Below are 22,515 nucleotides of genomic sequence, written 5' to 3' on the forward strand. Positions count from 1 at the left end.
CTCCTTGTTTGTATAAGTGGGATGTATGAGCACTCACACGAAACCTGTTTCTGAGCAGCTGGTGAACAGTCCGTTGAGTAAACAAACCCTCTGGCTTCAGGATTATATTTCAGACTAAAGTAGTTTTGAACCTCTCCTCTCTCTTGTTAGAAATGAGTTTTGGTTTGGATGGAACAGTGCTTTATCTCTTCTAGAAATTATCTGGCCTTGCCTGTTCCTGTGAAGACAGTGTGGACATTTATTTATTAATAAAATGACTTTACATCTCAACCAGGTTGAAGCCTCCTGGTTAATAATAGCCTGTCTCAGAAAAGAAAGATTCCCGCTGTGGAAGATGGGCCAGCAGTGTCTTTTCACTTCTTTATTTCCCGAAGTTCCTTTTTCGATGGGGAGTGCTAGCTGGGCTACCCTCGTAGGCTGCCGTCTCACTGGCCCCCAACACCACCCAGTACACAGCTGAGGGGACAGGCTCTGGACATGGGGGCACCAGGCTGCAAACCCAAGTCTGATTGCAAACCTGGGCTCTTTCTAGAACCAGGCGCTTTGTCCTTGAGCTGCGTGTGTCTCTGGGTAAGATGAGGGTCCTGTTCCCACGGTTGGCCCACTGCCCACAAAGGGACCCAGGGGACTTCAGCTTCATCACAGCCATGTAGTCTCTGCCTTCGCCTCAGGCTCATGGCAGTTCTGGGAGGTGCGGTCGCCGGATGTTTGTCCTCATTGAAAGCCTGCTCTTAGGTAGCCCTAAGCAAAAAAATCACTCTGCTTCTGTGTGTATGGTTCATTGTTTCTATAAGGGGCAGAGTCCTGGGGCTTAAACAGGCTTGAGGATATAGGAAAATTATACTTACATGTGGAAGGCTAACTATTAAAATATGGAAAAAGCCCCAAGAAGGTGTTGTGATTACAGTGGTGGTTTCCCTTCATGCAGTGCCTTCCCTGAGACCTCGAGGCAGTTAAAGTTTGCTAGGTTATGTGTGACAGAAAACCCGGCCCCAGCTGGCTTTGGTGAAAAAGAGAGTTTGTAGTTTTTAAGGAGAGCTGGCTTAGTAGTCAATTTAGGACTTGGTCTCTCTCCTTCCAATCTGCCTTCCACCATATTGCCTTTATTTTCTGTTTCTAGGTGGTGGCATGATGGCTTATGTCATCTGGGCCTCAAGGCTAGTGGGAGGGGCACCCACCTCCCCTGTTCCAGCCTTCACAGCAGAGGGTCATTGGCTCGGGTTGGTCGTGCCTTCCCCTCCCCACTGCCCTGCTCCCCTGCCATTGCCATGGCCTGGGGATGGCAATACCTGGATTGGCTCAGGCTCCAGGCTCACGTCCACTCCTGGAACTGGCGGTGTGGCCAGGCCCATGTGGGAGGGGGCTTCACCCAGGGCACAGAGGATATAGATGCCAAAAGGAGGGAGGAAGTGGTTGTGGGCTGGCTGCAAACCAGCACACCTCCTGCGGGAGTCACAGTTTAGAAAGGGTTTATTAGAAGTGTGTCCAGATCCGTGTGGAATATGAAAATGTGAGCTGTGCAAAGTGACATGTTCCAGAAAGTGTGATGAGGGAGGGCAAAGAGTTTTCTAGTGCTGAAGTCAAGTGGCCGCGAAGTCTGGTGTCACGTGGAGGGGGGCTCTTGTATAAGTGAGTGGGAGTGACAGAGCAGGGCATGCCAGGGATGGCTCAAGGTGACCTATTGGGGAGGTCTGAGCTGGAGCACCCCCTGGCCCTCTAAAGGGTCATATGTGCTCACTATGCCCTGTGATTTTCCTGAGTTGCTTCCATAGTCTATACTCTCAAGCCCCATGCAGCCTATCTCCGCAGCACATTTCAGACCATGGGTAGTTGTGTGGCACTTTCACTCACCCATGTGGGAAGGAGGCCCCACTGCAAATCTTCTGGTCACTGGACTGCCTGCTTCAAACCCTGGCTCTGCCACTAATTAGCTACAAGGCTATGGGTAAGTCGACTTCCCTGAGCCTCAGTCTCCTCAGTTGTAAGACAGGGATACCAGCAGCACGTGCCTTGCAGGGTGCTTTAGATGTTTTGCATTTGATCACAAATTTAAATTGCTTGGCTGGCACCCAGGAAAAATTCAACTTTTAGGGACTATCATTATTATTTTGAGTCAGGCTCTCACTCTGTCACCCAGGCTGGAGTGTGGTGGCGAGATCTCGACTTGCTGCAACCTCCGTCTACTGGGTTCAAGTGATTCTTCTGCCTCAGCCTCCCAAGTAGCAGGGACTACAGGCGTGAGCCACTGTGTCCAGCCTTATGGACTATTATTTAAAAAGACATGTTAAAGAATCTACACTTAGAAAAGAAGAGCCAGACTTGATTAGGTTTTTTAGGCTTCGAATGCACTTTATTTTCCCATTTTCTCACGTTCTCTCTCTCTGAGGCAGAACTGCACTGTTCTATGAGCCCACTGTTCAGACAGGCTTGTGGATCTCAAGGTATGTGGAAAATGCTGATTGGCTCTGTTCCTAAATTTCCCGGCTTCTGACTGGTGCACAGGTAGTAAAGGAAGAGTTCTTTTTTTTTTTTTTTTTTTTTTTTGAGACGGAGTCTTGCTCTGTCACCCGGGCTGGAGTGCAGTGGCCGGATCTCAGCTCACTGCAAGCTCCGCCTCCCGGGTTTACGCCATTCTCCTGCCTCAGCCTCCCGAGTAGCTGGGACTACAGGCGCCAGCCACCTCGCCCGGCTAGCTTTTTGTATTTTTTAGTAGAGACGGGGTTTCACCATGTTAGCCAGGATGGTCTCAAACTCCTGACCTCGTGATCCGCCCGTCTCGGCCTCCCAAAGTGCTGGGATTACAGGCTTGAGCCACCGCGCCCGGCCGGAAGAGTTCTTTTAATTTGAGAAATGTGCTGGGCATGGTGGCTCATGCCTGTAATCCCAGCACTTTGGGAGGCCGAGGCAGCAGATCACCTGAGGTCAGGAGTTTCAGACCAGTTTGGCCTACATGGCGAAATCCCATCTCTACTAAAAACCCAAACATTAGCCGGGCATGGTGTCAGGTGCCTGTAATCCCAGCTGCTCCAGAGGCTGAGGCAGGGAGAATTGCTTGAACCTCGGAGGTGGAGGTTGCAGTTAGCCAAGATTGTGCCACTGTACTCCAGCCTGTGCTACAGAGTGAGACTCTGTCTCAAAAAAAAAAAAAAAAAAGGTGTGAAGATTTCCCGCACCCCCACTCCCACTGCCCTGTCCCTGTCCCCCCAACTCCATTTATACGCTGTGAGGTTTCCTGCCCACCATCCACAGAGACCCTTGTCAACACAGCCGGTGCACCTCAGCTGGGAATGTGTCTCAATGTCTTTAAACTTCTCAGAAGTCTCAGTTTTATCCCTATTAACACACCCAGCAGTGGAAACAGCAGAAATTGCTCTTCTTTTGTAAAAAGAGTTGTGTTTCAGAGAGTTGTTTGTTTGAAATGTAATTTCTTCAGCTCATTATGTCAAAACTGGCATTTGAAGCATACATGAGGACTCTTGCTAATAGCCTTTTGTATTTGGATTCTTCAGGGAAACAGAATCAATAGGGGGTGTGTGTGTGTATGTGTGTGTGTGTGTGTGTGTGTGTGTGTGTGGAGAGATAGAGAGAGGAGGGAGGGAAAGAGAGAGAGAGAGAGACAGAGAGAGAGCGAGAGAGAGAGAGAGAGCGAGAGAGAGGCTTATTGTAAGGAATCAACTGATGTGATTATGGAGGCTGACAGGTCCCGGGATCTGCCATCTGTAAGCTGGAGACCCAGGAGGGCTGGTGGTATAAGGTCCAGCCTAAATGCAGACAAGCCGCAGAATCACAAAGAGCCGATGTTTCAGTTTGTGTCCCAAGGCAGGAAAAAACTGATGTCCGAATTGGAAGGCAGTTAGACAGGAGGTGTTCTCCTACTCCCTGAGGGAAGGCTCTGTTTTTTTATACTATTCAAGCCTTCAACTGTGTGGATGGGGCCCACCTCCACATTAGGGAGGGCCATCTGCTGTACTCAGAGCCCGTTGATTCCACTGTTAATCTCATCTAGGGCCATCCTCGCAGACAGTGTGACCAAACGTCTGGGCACCCTGTGGCCCACTCAAGTTGTCATAGAGCATTAGCCATCACACCTTTGTTATATAATCTTGGGATTTTTTATTTTCTGGGGTTGCTTGGCTGCAGAGGCTGGCATTAAAGCATCATGGGCCACAGTGATCTAGATGCTAGTGTAGTTTTCTTCCTTCTCCCATGGGTTGGTGTTCAAGGGCCTTATTTTAGCTCAGCAGGCTAATGTTCTTATTGTAAGACTCTATACATGAACAATAAGATTATAGAGAAGGAAGGTGATTTTATAGGTTCCGGGGATTCACTCCCACAAGGCAGGGCCAGGGCTGAAGTCAGAGCCTCCAGAGCCTTCTCCCAGGGTCAGCCATCAGTCCTGCCCCAGGGCCAATGACTACATGAGGCATCAAGTTCCAAGTATGCAATGAGGTTTGCAAATCCGATTTTGCATTTTCTGGGCTTTGCGATGCCTGAAAAAAGAGTCACAAACATGACTATGACTCCTTAGCCTGAAGCCATCTGGGTGTGTTCTTTTTTTTTTTTTTTTTTTTTTTTGAGGCGGAGTCTCGCTCTGTCGCCCGGGCTGGAGTGCAGTGGCCGGCTCTCAGCTCACTGCAAGCTCCGCCTCCCGGGTTCATGCCATTCTCCTGCCTCAGCCTCCCGAGTAGCTGGGACTACAGGCGCCCGCCACCTCGCCCGGCTAGTTTTTTTTTTGTGTATTTTTAGTAGAGACGGGGTTTCACTGTGTTAGCCAGGATGGTCTCGATCTCCTGACCTCGTGATCCGCCCATCTCGGCCTCCCAAAGTGCTGGGATTACAGGCTTGAGCCACCGCGCCCGGCCTAGGGTGTGTTCTTTTGGAGGTCCACAGGGGACTTTCTCATGTCCTTGGGTTTGCAGGACATTTCCTTTTCTACTGTTCCAGATGCTTGTTCAGCAGCGTGTCAGAAATGGACAGTCCAGCCTTGCCTCTTTGCAGAAGCCAAGCTTTCCTGCCAGATAGCCGCAACTTGTCTGGACAGAGATTTAGGGCTGTCTTCCTAAGAAAGGCGTGTAGATAGGGAGTTTGACCCTAGACTCAGAGGTTTGAGGATGGGTGGTTTTTCTTGTGGTTTTGTCTTGGATTGCTTGTGGCATTTGGATCCACTTCTGGGCTTAAATTTCCCCCTTCCAGTGTTGAGATGGAATTGGTCCGGGATCATAAGTCATCCAGGGCAGAATGCAGAGATTTATTTTACTCCTTTGGAGGGAGGTGGAGAGAAGAATCTCTTGGGGGAGAGAATGTGAATCCAACTGTTTATAAAGTTAGCATTTAAGTCCCACACAAAGCTTGCTTCCTAAATACTGTTGTCCCAAGGCTACTGGCAAGGTGACTGGCTGTATGCCCCTTTGGTTTATCCTCTTACCACCAGGCTTGGCATTTGCACCATGCTTTATCCTGTGTTCAGAATCCAGGTAGATTCACACCCATGCTTGTGTGTGTGTGTGTGTGTGTGTGTGTGTGTGTGTGTGCACCTGTGATGAAAGCAGAGAGGAAAAATGCTGTGTGATGAGGCTTGGGTGTCATCAGACTTTACAGCTGATTTTTCCCCCTCTTCCAAAATCCTACTCCTTTTCTTTACGTAAGGAAACATGAGAAGTGGGTGCTATGGGTTGTGTAGGTTGCTTTATGCCAAAGACATGATGTGACACTTTGGTAAACCATGTTTTTGGTAAATCGTATCAGTTAAGACAAGACCAAGTTGCTGTTGCTAAGAAATTTTTAGAAAACGTGAAAGTGAAGTTCTGTTTTCATTCATTTTGCCAACTTACTGGAGAGTTTCTCTGTGCTGAAGACAAAGAGATCTCGCATGTGTCTTTGATGTGGTCTCCACTCAGGAATAGCTTACAGTCAGCAAGAAGAATGTGTAGGGAACCTGATTCTTCAGTGCCCCGTTCATGACTTTCTGGGTTGGCTGGTTTCTCATAGACAGTATTAAATATTCTGAAAAAGGAGGGACATCAGTGAATACAAAGCAATTAGGAAAAAGTTCAAGAGAGTGGAGGAACAAACACAAAGAACGTTAGTCATCACACTAATAGTGTTATTCCCAGTGGCATCCTAGACCTTCCAGCCATGTTCTGATACATATCCCAGCCTTTGTGCAGAGAGTCTTAGGCTAGAGGCTGAAGTGGCTTGTGTCAGTGCTTTCCCTGCAGCCCACGGTGACTCTCTACCATCCTAAAGGTAAAAACATAGTGTTAGGTCTGGCCTGGTGGCCCATGCCTGTCATCCCAGCACTCTGAGAGGCTGAGGCAGGAGGATCACTTGAGTTCAGGAGTTCGAGACCAGCCTGGGCAACATAACAAGACCTCATTTCTGCTACAGATAGAAACAAAAATCCAGCCAGGTTTGGAGACATGCACCTGTAGTCCCAGCTTCTCAGGAAGCTGAGGTGAAAGGATTGCTTAAGCCTGGGAGGTTGAGGCTGTAGTGAACTATGATTGCACCACTGCACTCCAGCCTAGGTGATAGAATACGACCTTGTCTTTATTTTACTTTATTTTATTTTGAGACGGAGTCTCATTCTGTCGCCGACTGCAGTGCAGTGGTGCGATCTCAGCTCACTGCAACCTCTGCCTCCCGGCTCAAGCGATTCTCCTGCCGTGCCTCCTGAGTAGCTGGGACTGCAGGCGCTTGCCACCATGACCAGCTAATTTTTGTATTTTTAGTAGAGACGGGGTTTCACCATATTAGCCAGGATGGTCTCAATCTCCTGACCTCGTGATCCGCCTCCCAAAGTGCTAGGATTACAGGTGTGAGCCACCCCACCCAGCCGAGAGCCTGTCTTTAAAACACAAAACAAAACAAGGAAGCAAAACCCGAACACTGTAGTGTTGTAACCATTTTCCTTATGAATCCTCATGATGGAAACAAAATTGCCTCATTTTCACAAGCGCTTGACCTAGGAGAAATGATGTAGTGTATTTAACTCCTCTTTATCATCCCTAATAGTGACTTTTGCCAGGAGCCTGCTGTGTGCAGGCATAACTGCATCATCTCATGCAGTTCTCCCTCACCTGTGAGGAAGACTTTTCCTATCCAATGTGGTTTGTGAGGGAATGGAAGCTCAGGGAGGTGAACTGACTTGCCCCTGATCACACAAGCACAGAGCAGCCCGTTTCTGACCCAGCTCTCCCCTGGCTGGCCTGTAGGGCGGCACCCTCAAGCATCAGGCTGTGACAAACCTGGTCCTCATTGGACATCTTGATCTTTGGGGTTTTTTTTAAAAGCATGAATTTTGCCTTCTTAAAATACTGCGTTTGTGGCTGGGCACCGTGGCTCACGCCTGTAATCCTAGCACTTTGGGAGGGCGAGGCGGGTGGATCACGAGGTCAGGAGATCGAGACCATCCTGGCTAACACAGCGAAACTCCTTCTCTATGAAAAATACAAAAAAAAAATTAGCTGGGTATGGTGGCGGGTGCCTGGGACTTGGGACGCCGAGGAAGGAGAATGGCGTGAACCTGGGAGGCGGAACTTGCAGTGAGCCGAGATCGTGCCACTGCACTCAAGCCTGGGAGACAGAGTGAGACTCCGTCTCAAAAAAAAAAAAAAAAAAAAATATATATATATAATTTGTGTATTCTTTATCTTGCTTACTGAGTTTTTAGTGCTCAGGCCAGGGACCTCTGCTTTAAGGGTTAGCAAGGCCAGTCACTCACTTGAGGTCCCATGATCGTAAGTGGGTTAGCAGGGCGTTCACCGAATCTGCTGGGAGTGGTCTCAGCAGCCAGGCTGGAGGCAGCAGCGTGGTTTGCCTTCTGTCAGATCTTCATGCTCTCAGACAGAGGAAGGAAACCTGACTTAACACCAGCTGCAAAGTTGCTGTCAGGTCCTCTGGGGCTTGGGCCCAGTGACTCTTTCTCTCCCAGCTGTGTTCTCATGAATGTGCTGCTTCTCCTGCAGGTCAGGAAAGAGGTTAAAGAAGACCCGCAAGTATGATATCATCACCACTCCAGCTGAGCGAGTGGAAATGGCGCCACTAAATGAAGAGGATGATGAGGATGAAGACTCCACAGTATTCGACATCAAATACAGGTACAGGGTGGAGACAGAGGCTTCCTCCTGGGATTGGGGCAGTGGGTTGGTGGGACCTCAAGGTCAGGCATGATGTCCATGTGTTCTTGTTTTTTGGTTAAGTGTTGGGTCCTGGGGTGTTCTGCACATGGAGAGACCTGCTCTGATCTTGTATTAGTCCATTTTCGTGCTGCTAATAAAGACATACCTGGGACTAGGTAATTTATAAGGAGAAGTTTAATTGACTCAGATTTCCACATGGCTGCAGAGGCCTCACAATCATGGTGGAAGGCAAGGAGTAGCAAAGTCGCATCTTACATGGATGATGGCAGGCAAGAGAGCTTGTGAAGGGGAATTCCCCCTTATAAAACCATCAGATCTTTTGAGACTTATGCACTGTCAGGACTAGAGCAGCACGGGAAGACCCACCCCCATGATTCAATTACCTACCAGGTCCCTCCCACAACACGTGGGAGTTGTGGGAGCTACAATTCCAGATGAGATTTGGGTGGAGACACAGCCAAACCATATCAGATCCCTTCCTAGAACACACTGCACCTGGAAACCCAGCAGAGAATTGCTTATTTATTGCTTTTCCCAAATGAGAACACAAAGTCACCTTTAAAGAAGGAAAAGGAGGATTGTGCTTCAGACAACAAGCTAGATGTCCACTGGCTGTGGGGGTCCGGCCCAAGCAGCCATGTGTGCCACACACCAGGCACCCAAACAGAAACTTATCTTTCAGCCTCACTTACGTCAGTAGCTGAGGATGTGGGTGACTGGGTGGGTGGCATTCCTGCTTGGATGGAGTTTACTGATGAGCTCCAAAGGCAGGTGACTTTGTGACTTTAGGATTGTAGTGTGGGTTTTCAGATCATTTTGAGGTGTACTTTGAATATGTGAGCTTCTTAATGGAAGAGGTGAGGATGAGCATAGTTTTGAGACGAGGGCTTGAAGATCCAGAGAAGGGGCACTGCTTGACCAAAGTCCCAATTAGTAGTAAAAGTGGAATAGAAATGCAGGCTGGTCCCTGTCTGGGCTCCCCAGATTCCGTGGCTTCTGCATGTCCGGGAAGGCGAGCCTTCCACACCTGTGTGCCTCAGCACAGCCTTGGCAGTCCTTGGCCCTTCTGCATAAATCAGTTGTCAGATTCAACAAGACAAATGTTTGGGATTTTGATTGGAACTGCATTGCCTGTAGATCAATTTAGGGAGAATCAGCACTTTTACGTTGACTTTTCCAATCCATGAATAGGGAATGGATTTTCCATTTATTAGGTATTTAAAAAAATGTTATTCAGTACTTTCAAAAATTTATGTATAAATGTTTTATACATTTTTATTAGATATATTCTTACAGGTGTTTTACATTTTGATATGTAAAGTTTTACTTTAAAGTACTATTTTATTTATACTCATATCTGGAAAAAAGACTATTATCATGTTTACATACATACTGGGTTTGGAAGCTGAGTTTGTTAGTGAATCACACCTAAATCTTATGAAGAACTTGAAAACATTAAAACGGATTGGTTATGGATAGCAGAATGGGAGAAAAATCCCCTTAGCTGTAATTTGCATGTTAGGTAAAGGGCAGCACCCTTTGAAAATAATCAAATCAGTTGGTAATATTTATCCATACCACAAAATAATGCACAGTTAGCCCTCTGTACCTGAGGGTTCCACATCTGCAGGCTCAACCAACCACAAATTGAAAATACTTGGCATCGGGCATGGTGGCTCATGCTTGTAGTCTCAGTACTTTGAGAGGCCGAGGAGTGCAGATCTCTTGAGCTCTGGAGTTTGAGACCAGCCTGGACCACATAGTGAAACCCCACCTCTACACAAAAAAAATAATGCAAAAATTAGCCAGGCATCGTGGTGCATGCCTGTAGTCCCAGCTACTTGGGAGACTGAGGTGGGAGGATCACTGGAGCCTGGGAGGTCAAGGCTGCAGTGAGCCGTGAGCATGCCACTGCACTCCAGCCTGGGCAACAGAGCAAGAAGACCCTGTCTTAAAAAAAAAAGAAAAAAGAAAATTTTGGGAAAAAAACAATACAACAGTGAAAATAATGCAAATCCAAAAAACAATATAGTAACAACTATTTACCTTGTGTTTACATTGTATTAGGTATTAGGAATAATCTAGAGATGATTTAAAGTATACTAGAGAATGTGCATAGGATACATGCAAATACTATACCATTTTATATAAAAGACTTGAGCATCTGTGGATTTTGGTCTTTGCAGGAGGTCTTGGAACCAATTCTCTTGAGGATACCAAGGGATGACTGTGTACATAGGAAAGTTAGTGACTCTATTGATTTTATTGCTAAGCCATTTTATCTGTCTCACACTCAATACAAAGAAGTAAAATATAATGTGAAGAAAACCATGTCCTCATCACTATTCACAGTCAAGAGTACACTTCCTCCTGCAGGGCTGGGAATATTGTACAATAGGGAGCATTTAATGGTTCAAGTGGATCAATGTAGTGTTTTGATTCTGAGCCACTGAACAGCATCTCATCAATCTTTGGTGACTGAGCTAACTCCATGGGAACCATGATAGACGGAACGATTTTTGTGGTATCTCCACATCCCACTAAATAAGAGAAGACCCTAAACAAAGAAATATAACAATCAATCTGCTCAGAAATTCTCTTTATAGACTGTTTCCTAGAAGGTGGGAAGAGGGGCCTTTCCCTGAGGGCATAGACATCTGTATTATTGTGGCCTGGTTGCTGGATTGACATTGTGTCTGGTATGATGAAGATAAGGCACACATTGAAACCAGTGTCAGATTAAGAAACTTCCACAGCTTGTCTCAGTTCTTCAAACAATGGAGCGAGTTCCTTTTCTAGGCTGACAATGAGTGCCATATGCTGGCTGTGAAACAAACTAACTACTAAAGGTAAACTACTAAAGGTAAACCACCTGGTGGGTATTAAAGTTAACAGACAAGTCCAAGCTTGTGTTTTGAAAGTCCAGGTTGGCTTGCTGGCTGGCGTGTTGCAAGGGCAAAAGTAAGTGAGACCCCTGGTCTCCAGGCATGCTCTGGGTCATTTTTGTTGGCCACTTTAAAGATGTGCATTGCATCTCTATCTGACACAGCAATAGGCGGGACCTGTCAACACTTGGTGGTTTTGTTTTTTTTTTTTTTTGAGATGGAATCTTTCTCTGTCGCCCAGGCCAGAGTGCAGTGGCACTGTCTTGGCTCACCGCAACCTCCGCCTCTTGGGTTCAAGCAATTCTCCTGCCTCAGCCTCCTGAGTAGCTGTGACTACAGGCATGTGCCACCATGCCCAGCTAATTTTTTGTATTTTTAGTGGTGATGGGGTTTTACCATGTTGGCCAAGATGGTCTCAATCTCTTCACCTCGTGATCCACCCACCTTGGCCTCTCAAAGTGCTGGGATTACAGGTGTGAGCCATGGCACCTGGCCAACACTTGGTGGTTTTCAATACAGGAAGTGTTAGCTCCCTGAAGCACCTTAGTGGTGTCTCCTCTGCCCCTATTCTAGGCAGAAACTCCGGACCCTGCAGATCCCTTTGTATTAGTTTCCCGCTCCAGACCATCAGCCTTAAAGAACCCCTTTGCCCCACTGATCAATCTCCATGCCTGGATTTCTGCTTCTGGGGCTGCCAGGTTCTCTCTGCTGTCATTCTGGGGACAGTGTCAAAAGCAGATTTCTCTGCAAGCCGCCACCTCATGATTCATGACTTTGTCTCTGACATCTCTTAAAAAATATTATCTTTAAACTTTTTGTTTATTGCAGTTATTTTTAAAAGATACTGATGTTTTAACAAAAATCCAGCAACCTTGCTAAACTTTTATTAATTCTTGTAGGATAAATGTGGAATCTTTGGGTTTTCTGTGTAGATATGTCATCTGGGACTAAGAAGAGTCCCTGTCCCTGCTCCCAAGTCCTTAAACGTTTTATCTCTTCTTTTGCCTTTTCTGCTTTCCTTCCTTGGAAAGTTTGTGCTGTTTGTGGTTGAAATAAAATCAGAATGTGAGTGAACTTGGAGGTGAGTCACTAGACACAAGCCCACTGCAGTCCTCAGGCCTAAAGATGACTGACTGTTTAGAAAGACTAAGTAGTGCTGGCTTTTCTTATTACAGAGGTAATGTTAAGCTGTAGAAAATACAGATAATAAACAGGAAAGATACAATTACCTATCATCTCACTACTTACCAGTAACCACTAGAGTGTGTGTGAGGACATATATGTGGAACTTTCTTTTTTGTAGAAATAAGACTGTATTATACACGCTGTTTTGGCATGTTTTTCTACCCAAACAATGAATCATGAGCAACTTTTCAGGTCAATAGGTGTGAAAGAACAAAGAGTTTAGGACGTTGCATGTTTGGTTTAATGTTTTTGTGAACTTCTTTGTCTCCACATTGCTAATCTGTTCACAGGTTCTTGTTTTTCCCATTTAGACATAACTCAACCAAATGTTTCAGTTCTCTCTAGGAAACAGACTACATTTAAATCAGATGAATCATGACTTTGGGTTATTTTATGATTGAGTGGAAAGAGGAAAATCATGTTTTTGGCACCAGGGCAGTAAGGCAGAATAACCTGCTTCTTATTCTTTCCCAGGTAACTCTCTGATAACATCTTGTGACCTAGAGCCTTTACCTATCAGCCAGGATTTTTTTTTTTTTTCTCGAAGTTTTCAGCCAGGTAGGAAATGAAGGAGAAATAAGAATACAGGCAGGGTAGGAGATAAGACCTCAAGTGTGTAGGGCCAGAGTTTGGGGAGGGAGGGAGGAGTTCTATAGAAATGAGTCTCTAACTCTGTACTTAAAAAGGCTAATTAGAAGGGAGAAATGATAGCTAACTGAGTATAAGAGTGCCCTGGGGTTTTGAAATGGTTCTATCTTTCAAGAGGCATTTAGGTTTCCGCTGCATGTGTTTTGAGCTTTGTTGCATAGTGTGCAGTTGTGTGGATGCTCTGGGCCTCTTTGCATTCCCGGTTTATTACAGGAGACTTTGTTATCCCCCAGGACGAGAGAGATGTGGGCTCTTCCTCCCGTGTGTATGGCAGGTGGCCCAGCAGCTGTGACAGGCGCAGCCCAAAGGCACACTGCTGGGAGAACGCGCTGCTCCTGCCAGCCCTGCCTCCCTGCCAAGAGGGAGGTCCCTGTCCCCGCTTCTTATATGTGGAAAAGGTGTGGCCCCGTGGGGTGTGTGGACGTGCATTCTAGAAATCCCTGCTTCCCACCCTCTTGTGGGTAGGGCTTCCTTCGGGAGTATAATTAGAAACCCATGAGATTTCCGCTGTAATGCTGAGGGCTTTGGCTGGTGTCTTGTCTTGGAAACCAAGGGCATTTTTGTGTGGTTTGCAGCATGAGGCCTCTGCAGGGTAGGCAGGGAGTATGGGAAAACAGACCTGGCTTGCTACCTGGGAGCTCTGAGTCCCCATGGATGCCCTCATGGCAGTTGTTAAACACACTCAAGGCAGTGACTTCCTGCAGCTGCTTCTACTTACTGAGGACCTTTGAATGGCTGGGCACCCCATGCTTCCTCGTGGTCTTCTGAGGGTGAACTGTTAGGAGCATCGACAGATGGACAGCTGCCTGGGCGGTGGGTATGGAAACAATGGGCATCATGAGCTTCTGAGGCCTGGAAGGAACCGGAGAGGAGCCAGTGACTTGCAGGGTAACTATCTGAAACAGCATCGGAAGCCATCCCCAGACCAGTTTGAATAAACCTCTGCCAGTCCTCTTCCTTGCAGAATGCAGAGCGTATGTGTTAAAAATGGCCATTGCATGGAGAATTTTTGTTTCTTTGGAAAGCACTATTGGCAGCCTGCGGGCAGTTTTCATTTAAGGTGTCTTGCTCAAAGCCAGGGCACCTTAAAAATTCTTATGTCTTATGTCTATAAGGATGGAGCCTATGTGAACAGGAATGTGATCAAACAAACAAAGAGGAAAGGGAAAGAAAGAAAAAGAAAGGAGGGAACCAAGGAAGGAAGGAACGAAGGAAGGAAGGAAGGAAGGAAGGAAGACACAAATCATCCTAAGTATCAATGCTTTTGCAAAAGCAAGCCATGTTTTTCAGATGTTCTTTTCTTGTGTGTCCCTGGATGGAAGCAGTAGAACTGCCAAAGGCGTCCCTGACACATGGTGGTGGTGTCCCTATGTCTCTCTGTCTCAGACATACTCACAGACAGGCCAGGCCTCCTCCCTCCGGCTTCTCCGTTGTTCACTCATGGGGCTGCTGCGTCCTCTTCCCAGGGTGTCCTTGCCGGCTGCACAGAGAGGTTAGCTGGACCACTGCCGGACACCACTGACAGGTGCTGCAACAAGTGCTCCTGTGTTGACAGCTATTTCACCTGTCAGACAAGCTTCTTATAAAACATGGGCCAGATGCAAGTTGGGACATGTCAGTCTCCTTGTGTGGGATGGTTGTAACCCAGTGTCATCCTATAGCACAGTGGGAAATCTGAACAAGCCTGGGCCGTGGCAGCTAAATATACCTTCACTTCCTAGAGATTTTGGTGGGGGTGGTGGTCGGCATTGACTCTTTCTGACTTACCTTAATGATGAAATGTCACTAGCAGTTTGGCAGTTCTGGGGAATGAGAAGTGGGGCTGAGAGAGGCCTTTTGGAATCTCTGCTTGTCATCTAGAGCGTGTCTAGTTGGTGAGCCTAATAATTCCCTTCACCATGAGTACAGGCTAGGTAAGCCTGGCCTTGCCCTCAAAGGGCCTGTGTTGAGAGTGGGAGACAGCAGGAGCATGGCCACTTTTTTTTTTTTTTTTTTGAGACTGAGTCTCACTCTTGTTGCCCAGGCTGGAGTGCAGTGGCACGATCTTGGCTCATTGCAACCTCTGCCTCCCGGGCTCAAGCGATTCTCCTGCCTCAGCCTCCTGAATAGCTGGGATTATAGGCTCCCGCTACCACGCCCAGCTAATTTTTGTATTTTTAATAGAAATGGGGTATCACCATGTTGGTCAGGCTGGTCTCGAACTCCTAACATCAAGTGATCTACCCGCCTTGGCCTCCTGAAATGCTGGGATTACAGGTGTGAGCCACTGCGCCTGGCTGAGCATGGCCACTTCTAAGACCACCTGGCTCTCACAGAGGAAGGAACAGGTGCTGTGGGCAGCCAGGAAGGGGGCAATAAGTTCTTCCCAGAGGAGGTGAAACTTACGAGTTTGAGAGGACCAGGAAGTGAGCCCAAGGTGGCTCAACATGCAGGGAGTAGTGAAGGCATTCCAGGGAGAAGTAACAGCAGGTGCAGGCACAGGGACGTTTGAGCCAGCATAGGGATGTTGGGTGAGTGGCAGCTTTGAGCCTCTGCCCCCCAAGCCACTCCTCGGGGGAGCCCCAAAGCTTCTGGTCCATAGATGGCCACAGGGAAACAGCTAGATGACATTGAGAGAGCCAGGACTACAACCAGCCTCCTCTGGAGACAGCTTGTTCCCTCCACTATCCCTGGAGTATTGTTCCTGAGTCCTAGTCACCCCAGAGAGCCTGAAGGCCCAGCCAACTACATGGCTGAAACTTGGGGTATGGCTCTACCATCTCCTGGAGAGACCCAGAGAGCCAGTGGCCAGGCCTGACCTGGGCAGGCGTTGCATGTGCGGGTGGACTTCTCCCCATGGAGGAGCGTGAAGGATTCTGCGATGAGCAGTGTGGCTCCCTACCTTGTGTACGTGTGGGCGTTTCTTAAGTACATGGATAGAGACAGCAACCTGAGGGTGAGGCGAGGGCAAACAGCCTGATAGGGGATCCCCATAAGATTCAGAGCAGTTCCGTGGGATGCCCAGACACTCACGGAGGTGAATTTCACAATGGCAGTGGTACAGAGTTTGCATCTGCGTTGATTGTGCCGGCTGCTTTCTCCAGAGCCCATAGGCCTGCTGTGGCCAGATCTGCTCTGGCACAGCTATGGTGATCAGGTCCCTGCCCTCTGCTCTGATTCTTGGTCTTTAAAATCTTCACTGCTCCTCCTCAGTTCCTGTGCCCCCACCCCTCATCCTCGACTTTGACCTTGCAGCAAGAGGCAGTGGAAGGCCTGATGGTGGAGTCAGACCTGGTAGGAGCCTTAACATTGGGGGTCCTTAGTCCCTTCCTCTTTGCAGTGGGGGGTATGAGTGCTTGGGCTTCAAGTTGTTGATTTGAGAGGATAGCTCCCCCGACTCCCCAACCTACAGAAGGGGCCAGGGGATCAGTGTAAGAAAGCCAGCCTCCTGTACAACTTGGACATGGCTTGCTGGAGATTTCTCTCTTTCTCTAGTATGTTGAGTAGGGTATTTTTTAAAGATGATCTTGCTCTGTCACCCAGGCTGGAGTGCAGTGGCAAGATATTGGCTCACTGTAGCCTCAACCTCCTGGGTTCAAGTGATCGTCCCACTCAACCTCTTGGGTGGCTAGGACTACAGACACACGCCACCATGTCCAGCTAATTTTTGTAGTTTTTGTAGAGACAAGCTCTCATTATGTTGCCCAGTCTGGTCTTTAATTACTGGGTTCAAGTGATTCTCCTAACTGGACCTCCCCAAGTGCTGGGATTACGGGCATGACCCACCGTGCCTGGCTTATGTTTTTTCTTTAAACAACTTATGTGGAAAAAAAATTAAATTTCACGCAAAAATAAAAATAGTGTAGGGAACTCCCTTGTACTTTTAACTCATATTTTCCTGTTAACATTTTTTGCCTGTTTGCTTTCTGATTCATCCATGTATATATGTGTGTGTGTGCACATAAACGGTTTTTACTAAACCATTGGAGGGTAAGTTATATATATCATGGCCCTTTCCTACAAATAATTATGTATTTCCTAAAATAGGATGTTTACATCTTCTAGTAAATAGCTACCTGATATGGTAATATATTTGGCATTATGTAATATTATGACAGGCAGTTCATTATTTTGTAAATTCTGTTAAATCCTTGTTATTTTTGCTCATGTAATTATAAAATGCCCATAATCAAACATCAAGAGGTGATGGTGGCAGCTTTAACTGGTCAAATTTTCCCTCCTTTTCTAAAGTCCCTTTAGATGATGTCTTGAGCAGATTCAGTTTTTTTTTTTTTTGAGACAGTCTTTCTCTGTCACCCAGGCTGGAGTACAGTGGTGCCATCTCAGCTCACTGCAACCTCTGCCTCCCGGGTTCAAGTGAGTCTCATGCCTTAGCCTCCTAAGTAGCTGGGATTACAGGCGTGTGGCACCACACCTGGCTAATTTTTGTATTTTTAGTAGAGACAGGGTTTCACCATGTTGGCCAGGCTGGTCTCAAACCCCTGACCTCAAGTGATCCACCCGCTGTGGCCTCTCAAAGTGCTAGAATCGATTACAGGCCTGAGACACCACGCCTGGCCGCAGATTCAGTTTTTAAACTTATTTTTTGAGACGGAGTCTCGCTCTGTCGCCCAGGCTGGAGTGCAGTGGCGCAATCTCGGCCCACTGCAAGCTCTGCCTCCCGGGTTCACACCATTCTCCTGCCTCAGCCTCCTGAGTAGCTGGGACTACAGGTGCCCACCATCACGCCTGGCTAATTTTTTGTATTTTTAGTAGAGACGCGGTTTCACTGTGTTAGCCAGAATGTGATCCACCCGCCTCAGCCTCGCAAAGTGCTAGGATTACAGGCTTGAGCCACCATGTCTGGCCTAAACTTATTTATTGTACTTCTTATGTTGTCTGACACTGTGGTGTGGGCCTGGGGTTTAAAGGTAAGGAAGCTTAGACGCGGCTTTTGTCTCAAGCTCCCAGTCTAAGCAATAAGCAAACTATGGCCCAGGGGCCAAATCCAGCACGCTGTCTGTTTTTGTACAGCTCAGGAGCCATGAATGATTTTCACATTTTAATGGTTGAAAAAGAACCAAAGGAAAAATACTATTTTATGACAAGAGAAAGTAATATGCAATTCAAATTTCAGTGTCTATAAATAAGATTTTACTGGAACACAGTCATGGCCAAGCATTTCTTGCTGTGGCTGCTGTTCCACCACCACAGCAGGGTTGAGGAGTTATCACCGTGATTGCGGGACTTGCAGAGTTTACAGTATTTCCTCTCTGGATTGTTACAGAAGAAGTTTTCCAACCCCTAGTGTAAACACCCTGGAAGTGCTGGCAAGGAGGGATAGATATAAGGAGAAAGAGGTTATGTTCTAGGGAGTCTGTGTGGGGAGCTGGGGGAGGGATCCTTAGTTGGGAGCTGAGGGGAGGGAGGGGGTTTGCTGGAAGAGTGGATTGTGCCTTCCAGACAGCACCCTCAAAGGTCCTGTGGCTGGAGACTGTGACCTTTTCAATGGCTGAGAGGGTGAGGGATAGAGATGTTCAGGAGGGGTCAGAATGGGTGTGGGGCTCTGCCGTAAGGGGCTGACTCTTGTCCTTCCCTTTCTTTTAGGTAAAACCTGTTTCCCAGTCTGTTGGCATCCTGTGGAAAGTTGGTCAGCTGCAACCTGGGGTGTGAAGACCTGGAAGCCCTCTCGCGTCAGAGGTGTTGAAACCAAAACGAATGTTATGTATAAAACTCCAGCTCCATCGTGGGTGTCAGGCGTCTGCTCAGAGTGTCACTGGCAAGCTCGTTTCCACATCACCACAACGGAGTTGCTTCTGCCACCCTTTGGGCGCCCCTTTAAAGTATCCCCCATTTCTACTCCCCGTGTAAGAGGCTTTGTGCCTTGCTACGGAGCAAAGGGTAGAAACATGTTGATTTTAAAAAAGTGTTTTTAAGACAATTGTTGACAATAGTAAAAGAGATCAGGAGGATCAAGAATCTAAAACAAGCCTGAAGGATGTCCAACTGTGTATTTAGAATTTCTGACATTCTTCTCTACTGGATCTACACATTGGACCCCATCTGATCCTTTGCTGTTTTTTTGGCTTGATCAGGTCCTGGCCTCATTTTGGCATTACCTGTGTCAGAGTTCAAGGTGGATGTGCTTAGAGCTGGTCAGCCCCTTCCAGACCTGGACATGTCTGTGGTTCCTTTCCCTCCCTCCCTCCCTCCCTCCCTCCCTTCTCTCTCTCTCTCTCTCTCCCCTTCCTTCCCTCCCTCCCTCCTCCTTCCTTCCTTCCTTCCTTCCTCCTTCCTTCCTTCCTTCCTCTTTCTTTCTTAAAAAAAGAGGTTCAGCAGAAATCAGCATGGCTACTTCACAAAGAATTTCTAGTATCAGGGAGAAACTGTGTCTGTGTGCACTTGTGCTCACATGCACATGTGTGATAAAAGTTTCTCCTTCTCTGAAGGGAAAGGAAAGTGCTAGGCAGCTTGTGATTAGCAGCATTCTTTGTGTTTTGTTGTCCCTCTGCTCTGTCACAGTTCTACATTGTTTGCATTAGAAATGTAATTTTTAAAAACCATTTTAAAAATGAACGGTGATTCAGCTGGCTGGAAAAAAGCACACTGTCAGGGGACTATATTTGAAGTCAGTCTAGACTGGGCTGGACTAGAAACCCACCTGGACCCAGGAGACCCAACAGGACCCAGGAGGTCCCTGCAGGAAGGCAGAGGTTCAGGTGAGAGTGGCTCACCTCTGAACGGGTGAAGTGAGGACTCGCTGGTGATGTGACCCAGAGATCTGCTGCTGGCTTCTGAAGACAGGGCCTTGGGCTGACTTCTCAGGTTGATTGAGGCCTCCCGACTAGCGGTGTTCCCAGGCTAGAGGTGATTGGCTGCAACAAAGATGCTTCTATTAGTCTATTAGCAGTGCCTTTGGGACCCTGGGATTTTGCTGTCTCTAGAAATGTGTTTTTAATTTTTTTATTTTTTATTTCCCCCTCTTTTCCTGGCATTGCTCCAGGGTTTGTGTATTTGCCTGTTTGTTGTCCTACTCTCTTTTTTTGGATGAAAACTCCAGCCTTTCCTGACTCACCTCCATCTTCAGGTTCTTCAGTTTTCTGAGAAGAGTGGGGATATGTGGGAAGGGGCATGGGAGCTCGGCAGCCTCCACCTGCCAGGAAGGCAGTCTGGCCTCTGCAGGAAAGAGCAGAGCCCGTGGGAAGCCCTGTGTGAGGATGGCGCAGCCGGCCCACCACGCATGGCATTGCCAGCCACGGGGGGCCTGTGTGTAGTCTCTGCTCCCTGCATTTCACCTTCTTTGTTGACTTTCCTTCTCTATTTTCCCCCATCTGTTTGCCAGAGGGGTGGAACTGGCAACAGAACAGCCGTGGCTGCTTTATCTCTCCTGTCCACGGTATACTCAGGCCTGAGTGGTGACTCACAGGAGCCCAGCCACCTCGCAGCTGTTCGCCCCCTCAACCTTTGAACTGGAACTGCTGGCTCATACAGGGTTTTCGACAACTGCAGCTGAATCTCATGGAAAAGCCGGATTCCTCTGCCTTACGCGGAAATACCTGGGCTCCATCTGCCAGGGGCTTGCCACTGGTCCTGGTAGAAGTGGCAGCTGCTGAGAGTGACCTTCCAAATCCTTGGTGGCACTTCAGCACTACAGGCTCTCCAATAAAAACCCTTTAGACACAAACCATGTGTACCTTGGGCTTGGATGTTTTCTGTGGTGCAGGCCAGTGAGGCGCCTTTTGTGAAGACAGATGTGGGCCCAAGGCTGAGGAGGAGGGCAGGGATGGGAGCTGGGTGGGAGGTATTTGGATCCTGGTGATTTAGAGAAAAGCTTGGAAATGAAAAAGGCTTGGGGGTGGAGGGGCGTGCATGCTGTTTTTACATCTACGTACACAATTTACATTTACATATACAATTGGAGGCTCACTTGCTCATTTCCTGGAAGTTTACTCCTTGGCTAGGAAATACTGAGCCCTAATTGTTTCCAGAGAATCCTGGGGCATCTCCAGAGAAGATAGAATCAATCACATAAAAAATTGCTAGCTTGTAACTGCCTCATACCCAGCTTGCTTTACTCTTTCTATGAGTAAGTGTGGAATGTATCTGGGCTGGGTGCACAGCGAGGTGAGCAAAAGCCAGAGGAAAAGCCCATTTGCTGCCGTTCCAACTGGTTCCCTTGGAGGTCACCAAGAAGCTGGGGTGTGGTCTGTGTCCCTCCTCTGCGAGGAGCTACTCCTGTGCTCGGTCTTCTCTCTAACTACAGCGGTGACTAAGGTTCTCCAGGGTAGCTCTTTCTCCAAACAGCTGCGTGGGAAGCCAGCCCTGGAGAGTGGGTTTCCCCACCATCTCAGTCTTCTCAGAGAGTGTCCTCCACTGAGTACCCATCCTGTCAGGCTGGCTTGTTCAGACGCCCGGGGACAAGCCAGCCTGACAGGGAGGAGGGTGTTTCAGCGTCCGCAGCGGTCTCTGCGTGGCGGAGGGTCAGCGGGTACTGCAACTTGCCTTTTGGTTTTGAAGATTCTGTTGAGGCTTCATCCTCACCTTGACCTCTTCTACAAAATCTGTTTCCCCTGCTGTGCCGTGGAACACCTGCGGGAAGCCAGTAAGTTAAAGTCCTAACATCAAAGCCTCTCCCTCTACTGCTTGCATCTCCTGTTAGGAAAGCCTGAATTGTATGGTTATTCTTACACCATGTGGGGATGGGGGATGCTTTATAAGGACATGCCACATTAGCCTCAAAGGGCCCTTGATGCAGTAGTAAGTTTGTGTCCCATGCTTGCCCCATTTGGTGAAATTCTTGGGTGTTGGTATCATTTTAAGGGAATCAGGGGAAATTACCCAGAAGAGCAGAGTCTATAGGAGAAGAGGGGTAGGCATCAGCGACCCAAACTTGCTGGTGAGATTTGGCAGCTGAAGCTATTTAAAGAGATTGGCGGCTGGGTGTGGTGGCTTATGCCTGTAATCCAGCACTTTGGGAAGCGGGTGGATCACCTGAGGTCAGGATTCGAGACCAGCCTGGCCAACATGGTGAAACCCCGTCTCTACTAAAAATATAAAAATTAGCCTGGTGCGGTGGCAGGTGCCTGTAATCTCAGCTGCTCGGGGAACTGAGGCAGAAGAATCACTTGAACCTGGGAGGCAAAGGTTGCAGTGAGCTGAGATAACGCCACTGCATTCCACCCTGGGCAACAAGAGCGAAACTCTGTCTCAAAAAAAAAAAAAAAAAAAGAGATTGGCACCTTGATGTTGCCAGTTGCTGAAGAGGGGAGAGGAGGGTTATGTTACAAGCATCACCAACAAAGAGCATTGTGACTCATCAGAGGGGAGAGCAGTAGTAAAGACTTTGGGGATGATGCTGGGCTGCCTCCCCAGCCACCCACCTTCCCTGCACGCACTTCTTGTAGCAGCATCATGAGTTTGCAGGTCCAGATGTTGCTTGTATTGTAACCACAGCTCCCTGTGTCCGCCTGTGCCTCCTGTATTTGGGTTAGATATTTTCTTATGCAAATAAATGATTTAATCTTTTCAGGGTGAGGGGCGAGCCCTGGGGACCTGGAAGGTGTTCACTCCAGCACCACTAGTTCAGGAAAAGGGTCTGCCCCATAAGGCCCCCAGGCTGCTCCTAATGACAGGTGCGAGCCAGTGCTTCCCTCCAGCCTGGTGGTGCCACAATTGCT

At 47.9% G+C, this 22,515-nt stretch overlaps 1 protein-coding gene and 1 long non-coding RNA gene across 3 annotated transcripts in view; one reads left to right on the plus strand and one right to left on the minus strand.

Moving 5' to 3' along the window:
• Positions 1-20,522, plus strand: part of FAM174B (family with sequence similarity 174 member B) — a 47,218-nt gene extending 26,696 nt beyond the window's left edge. Inside the window, exons 2-3 of the mRNA XM_033188911.1 lie at positions 7,968-8,099; positions 18,446-20,522. Of these exons, the coding sequence (XP_033044802.1) occupies positions 7,968-8,099; positions 18,446-18,449 (136 nt within the window). The 3' untranslated portion in view covers positions 18,450-20,522. The remainder of the gene's footprint in view (positions 1-7,967; positions 8,100-18,445) is intronic.
• Positions 5,917-19,664, minus strand: LOC117070176. 2 transcript variants are annotated; one of them, XR_004431815.1, is made up of 4 exons: positions 19,573-19,664; positions 14,256-14,387; positions 13,578-13,711; positions 5,917-6,003 (listed from the first exon to the last, which is right to left on the minus strand). It is a non-coding gene; the product is annotated as an uncharacterized LOC117070176 (long non-coding RNA). The 2 variants fall into 2 exon arrangements; XR_004431816.1 differs by having other exon boundaries at positions 14,256-14,339; positions 19,573-19,663.
• Positions 20,523-22,515: the final 1,993 nt, after the last annotated feature.

This window comes from Trachypithecus francoisi, unplaced genomic scaffold (assembly GCF_009764315.1).
Source record: "Trachypithecus francoisi isolate TF-2019V2 unplaced genomic scaffold, Tfra_2.0 Lachesis_group3, whole genome shotgun sequence".
NCBI classification, from domain to species: domain Eukaryota; kingdom Metazoa; phylum Chordata; class Mammalia; order Primates; family Cercopithecidae; genus Trachypithecus; species Trachypithecus francoisi.